Source organism: Pongo pygmaeus, chromosome 17 (assembly GCF_028885625.2).
Source record: "Pongo pygmaeus isolate AG05252 chromosome 17, NHGRI_mPonPyg2-v2.0_pri, whole genome shotgun sequence".
Lineage (NCBI taxonomy): Eukaryota > Metazoa > Chordata > Mammalia > Primates > Hominidae > Pongo > Pongo pygmaeus.
Window position 1 is genome coordinate 60932199 of NC_072390.2, and position 6058 is coordinate 60938256.

The 6058-nt window shown below is 37.5% G+C and overlaps 1 protein-coding gene across 8 annotated transcripts in view; it reads left to right on the top strand.

The window, feature by feature from the left end:
* The window catches only part of ARK2N (arkadia (RNF111) N-terminal like PKA signaling regulator 2N), a 95955-nt gene extending 90692 nt beyond the window's left edge, over nucleotides 1-5263 (top strand). For all 8 annotated transcript variants that reach the window (XM_063653625.1, XM_054460468.2, XM_054460467.2 and 5 more), the window contains one exon: nucleotides 1189-5263. In XM_063653625.1, coding sequence (XP_063509695.1) covers nucleotides 1189-1378 — 190 coding nt within the window. In that variant the 3' untranslated portion in view covers nucleotides 1379-5263. The remainder of the gene's footprint in view (nucleotides 1-1188) is intronic.
* The last annotated feature ends 795 nt before the right edge of the window (nucleotides 5264-6058 follow it).

A 6058-nucleotide genomic window follows, 5' to 3' on the forward strand; every position in this document is an offset into this window, starting at 1 on the left:
TGAGAGATCTGTTCTTAGGAATTTTTCTTAGTAAGGGAGAAGTTATCAGGTTAAGCCTTTGTAGGAGTAGGGCATGTTTGCAGGAGCTTAAGGGTCCTTGGGGTAGTTTTGCAACTGAATCTTGTCCATTGTTACCCTAATGTTCTTTTGAACCTGGTGGTGTAGGTAGCATTAAACCAAAGCTGAAATTCTCAAGTGGCCCAGCATGATTTGTTGCTTACAGATTGTCAAACAGCTGCTCAGGAGCCACTGTGGTAGTTTAGTGACTAGACTCATGCCACTTGTTACTTCTCACATAAGCTACCTGAGGGCTGGTCAGGAAGTTTAGATGAGAGGACATAGCATTGGGCACATGAGTTGCCTGCCTTGGTCTCATTTGAGTCAGAACTTAGTGTTTTGGCCTGGAGGTTCACAATTCTATCATTTGACTGGAATGTGGAATTCAAACTGTCAGTGTTTCTGAAACAATTTTATTTCAGTGAACTCTTGGTGTGACTTGCTAACAAGGCAGTTCTCTCCCTCTGATAGAACCCTTTTAGTGGATCTAAACTGAAGTTTCAGCTGTGTTACTTTCACGGAACCAAATTATAAGCGATTCTGTTAAATTAACCAAGTGCTTCTGTTGTGACCTTCAGGACAAGGGAAATCGATCCTTTATTCATGATCTATTACTTACAGACTTTTAGAAATTTAATCTGTAAAAGGATATTACTGTCACTGTCTTTGAAGGCATTATTACCAATTATAAAGCTTATTTTAAGAACAAGTTTTAACTATTTTTCTTACTGTTTGATTTGTTCAGACTAAGATTGTTTGGGCATCTTAACTTTGTTCTGGATTTATGTGTTGCCCTATCATGAAGATCCCAGCGGTGTAAATGAGTCCAGAGAAACATCCTGTCACCCATGGTCAGTGACTAATCTAGACACAACTCAGGAGTTTCTGGCTGAGATAAGACCCTTGGCCTTTTTAAGGTTAAACTGAGAGAGGGACCGAGTGGGGTGTGGTGGGCTAGGCAGAGGGGGAGACAGACAGAGATGGAGGGAAGGATATTGATTGTGGGTTTTATGAACTTGCATACTAGGTTTATCTTAGTAAAAATGTTGATAAGTACAACTGAGGTCATATTGTCTTCTGTTTTTCCTGTGGTGGAATTAACCATGCGTTTGTTGTTCATCTCAATTGCAGGTGTGTTCATCCTCGAGGTGGTGTGATTCAGAGTGTTTCTTCATGGAAGCATGGCTCGGGCACGCAGTATGTTAGCACCAGGCAAACACAGTCATGGACTGCTGTGACTCCCCAGCAGACTTGGGCTTCACCAGCAGAAGTTGTTGACCTTACCTTGGATGAGGATAGCAGGCGTAAATACCTACTGTAATACAATGTCACTGTGTTTCCTCTGCACTGTTCCCTTCCACTTCCTCATCCTCTTTGTGACATGGAAGTTCATTGTCATAGCTTCAGCTTCAGAAGCTGTTTGTGGCATTTGTAGGATTCAAACTCATGGAAAATTCCCTCCTCTTCCCCTTTTTTTTAATTAAAAGAAGTCACTTAGGAAAATAACTTATCACAGAGAAAAGAATTTCTTCTTTCCCTCAGTAGGAATATAGAATGATGAATTTTATTAGACAACTTTATTTTACTTGGTGACTTTTAATCTTAGGAAATTCTGCCTTCCTTTTAGAATAATATTTTAATTGCCAGGCAAAATGGGTTTCAGTTTTTGAGTCTTGTATTTATTTTTCTGTATAATGAAATTAATATCTAGACTTGACCACTATCTGCCCACCCCATTGGCACTCCCATCTTAGGGCATTCGCACACATATCAGTCAGGTCCTTATTGGCACCTAGTAGGGCATGTGCATTTAAAAACTTGTCCTTAAAAATAGAAGACAGAAGTATTAAAATTATATTTTCTTTTATTTTAAGTCTTCTCCCTCCTTTCTTGAGTTTGCTCCTGTTGACTTCCCACAGCACAGATAATTGACATGTCCCTTTGTGTTTATAAATACTACTAAGGTGACCTAGTTGGTCTCCTTGTTGCAATAATTAATAACTCTTTTGCAAAATGTCTCCTTTGAGACAGAGGCATTTGAGATAGATACCCACCATGAGGTTTTCTGGGCATCTGAAGGTATTAAGAGTTCAGTGGGAAAAGTCTGTCTCCCTCGGCTTTTTTTCTGGTTTAGTCAAATAACGGGTGAACATAGAAACCTGTTGGGAAGAATATGAAAAGTTATGTGGCCTCTGAGGCTACAGGCACTTGCAAATCTGAGAGGAAAGTGCCGTCTTTCATAGCTGGTCTCTATATAAAGACTATGTAGCAACAACTGTTTAACATCCGAGATGAAGTGGACCTGATGCTGTATTTGGGTATTTTTCTCCTCTACCTTCTAAAAAAAATACCATAAGAAGAATCAGAATGTACCATAAGAAGTCAGATGCAAAGCACGTTAATGTCATTGGTAAGTTTTACAGAATCTGAAAGGATTAGCAAAGGGTAGTAGGAGCTTCAGGGAATTCAGGAAATGCCAGCATTGGAATTTTGTGGCATTAGTTACTACCTTCTTTCTTATAGTATGTTGTAGTTACTAGTGAATTCTTTTAAAAGCAATACCTAGAGTTAGAACACTATGTACTCTGCACAGGGAGAGTGAAGTAATATTGGCTTAGAAGACTTCACCTTTTGTTTTTCATGGTTTTTGTTTGTTTTGTTTTGTTTTTGTTTTTGTTTTTGTTTCCATTGTTACTGTTGCTATGGCCCTTTGCCGCTCTCTCCAAATCCCCTGGTGGCTCTTCTTATCATAAGAGTATGAGAACTACCATTTTCAGTTTTCATTCAGCAAACAAATTTACCAAGTGCCTGCTCTGCATAAGGCACTGTGAGGGGTGGGTGCTCTGGGGGCTGCTGAGATGAATGACACACACCCCACATACACATGCATCAGCGTCTGCCTGCCTCCACCTGCCCAGCCTGTTCTTCTTCTTCTTCTTCATCTTCTTCTTCCTTTTTTTTTTTTTTTTTGTAAAGACAAGTTTATTCCTTTACCCTTCTTATTGCATTAGTTCTCCTGTATATTCCTTCTTCCACAGGAATGTGTTTGTGCATATGTTCTTTGATCTTCTCTGATAGCATCTCATTTGATCTGGCCTCTGTCCTTCATCAGCTTTTATTTTTTTTACTCTTATTTTCTGCTTTTGTTAGATCAGGCTTTTAAGATCATGAACCTCCAGCTTTAGCAACTCATATATCAGTCTCTCACATGGCCACAATTCTAGACAAAAACCAAAGACCCAGAGGCCAGAGCAAAGTAGGACCTTCTGAAGATTCACTACTGGTGTATCCTTGGACCTTCACATTTTACTTTAGGATTAATTTATTGAATTTTACTGTTACACATAGTTTTTGACTTGAATTAAAATACTAGACAAAGCAGAAATGTACAATTTCTGGTCTGTGTTTTCCAGGAAAATCATAGAGAAGAGAATAGAGTGGATTATGTGACTTGAAGTTTTTGCAGCTTATTTTTTTCCCCCACTATCAGGGCAGAGGCCCATTTTAATGAATGTTTTTGCATGACCTGTTCTTATGTTAACTACATATTTTTTTTTCCCCAATTCCACACAGCAGGTGATTTCCCGTGACATATTTTCTTCATAGTCCCTAATATAGTCATCCTCTACAGAGTTGGCGTGCTGTGTGCACTGTGGGTTAGGAACAGAGTGGAGCTGTAATCAGTCTCTTCTCTGGCCCTTTGCCTTTATGTCAGCTTGCACTTTTCCCTCACTTACTCCTAGTCCAGCTCCCAACTGCCTGACTTAATGGACCAGAACAGAGATTTGGATATTAAGATGCAGAGGGGGAGGGGAAGGGATGGTAGAGATAGACAGCTCTCCCCTACTAGGTTGGGTCATTTCCCCTAATAACTATAGAGAGACTGTGTTTCAACTCTCTTTTCATTGCTGTTTCCAGAAGAGTGGAGAGTGTGGTTTCAGGCAAGGTATTAATGATACAATTCCGTGGTATACAACTCCTGTGACATTTGAAGTTTCTTTTAAAGGGATTTTTCTTAATCAAAGTTTTACATTTGGTAGCATAAGTAGTTCTTTATGCTTCACAGGACATTGTCTTCAGAGTAATCTCTCTGCTAAAATGGTACACGTGGGTCACAGATTGGTTTATGCCACTGACTTGGTTAAGTTTCCATCCCCTCCAATTGGTGAAGAACAGAGCAGTGACCTAGCTGTTGCATCATCATGACTGCCATGTAACCTGTAATTGCTGCTCTCCAGTAATTTCTTTTCATTTTGATGGTAGGGGCCAGACTGAATGAATAATGCATTCTTTTTTATTCAGTTTATTTCATTCAGTTAATTCTTGGCAATCAAACATCCCATAAACTTTGCTTTTATTATCAATTATGAATATGAATCGTCTGGTTTACTAATTTAGTCATTTGTTCATCATTACTTTTAGCAGATTAGCACCATAACTAACTTAAAAATAAGTTTGTTACCTGCTTTTTATACTGTCACAAAGGTTTTTGAAAAAGCTGGGGACACTATTTTGTCTTTTAGTTTTAAACTTTTTTTAAGGCAAAGCAAGCTCCCCAATCCCTGTTCTCCAATATGTGTATGATGTGACTTCCATGTAGATATAAAAATGATTGTGCCCTAACCAAACTTCCTCAGATTGTGCACTGTTTGTTTAAAATAATCACGTATTTTAGTCTGATGCTGTTGTATTTTTTCATTTTATTTAAAACACTACTTACTTCTTATTCTCTTAACAAATTTTAAAAGGTAGTGATCTTAAAAAAAAATCACTGGATAACTAGGAAATATTTTTGTTGTTGTTTTGTTTTTTAAAGAGTACAGAGGCCATTGAAGCCTTTTGCTCCTCTTACCGTGAAAATGAAATGTTAGCCATTGTATGGCTAGGAACCAATGCACTTGGCAGTTAATGGATCTGCTGTTGCTGGAGTGTGAGCGTGGACTTGATGCAGTGACGACAAATCATTGCTTAGAATTAATGTTTTCAAATGTGCAACTCTAGTTTTTAAAACAAAATTTGGTTCTTTACATTCATTATTTCGTTTTTGTTTCCCTTTAGTATTTAATGGTCTTTGGAGAAAAAATAATAAAACAGAGTGTTATATATATATTTTTTGGTGCAAGATAAGATTTTCTGTTTTTTGAAATAAGTCTGTAGCATAAAGGTTAAACTATTTTAAGACAAAATAAAATAGAGTGTATTTAAACAATGGTATCTTCTGAGGGTTTTTTTTTTTTTTTTTTTTTTTTTTGTCTTTATCTGGTTCAGTTCATTAGGTGGTACCTGGAGCAGTTTCCAAGTTACCTTTTAAATGTGAAAGTGGATTCTATTTTGTTAACAAGTCTTATCTTTATAAGATGTCTGAGTTTTCAAAGCAAGAGCTGTATTCCTTGCAAGGTTACTTGCAAAACTACTCCCAAGAAGTTTTGCAAGTAACCTTGGATAATTGTTGGATCTTGATAAAAATAGCTTTGCATTAGCTTTCCTGTAACCCCTACCTGAGATTTCAAAGAGGGCCAAAGACTTATTGTTCTGGGCACCTTTACTCCTGGCAACAAAACTTCACTGCTGGTTATTACTTTGCAGAGACCAGAGAGTCAAGGTAAGATGCTGCAACAGCATGCACTTTGCATGTGGTTAAACATTGAAGCAGGTATAGGGTGTTTGAAAAATAGCCTAAATAATTTTTTCCATAGTTTGGTTCTATTTTCAGATTTGTAATTTGGTTATTAAAATGATAGGAACTACCATATTAACACCTCATGATGTTTGTAACTTATCTTCACATAAAGGGGAATGAGGAACCAGGGAGAGTGAAACCTCTTTTTATTAAAACATTCAACTCCTGAATCTCTTAGTTTTCCTCAAGAATTTTTAGTTCTGCTTGTACTGGAAAATGATCTATTAACAATTAGGAAACACAATATTAACAAGTAGGAAATATCTTCAGATTTTTGAAATGGTTCTTTTATACCACCCCGTATCTGAGACGTAGACATAT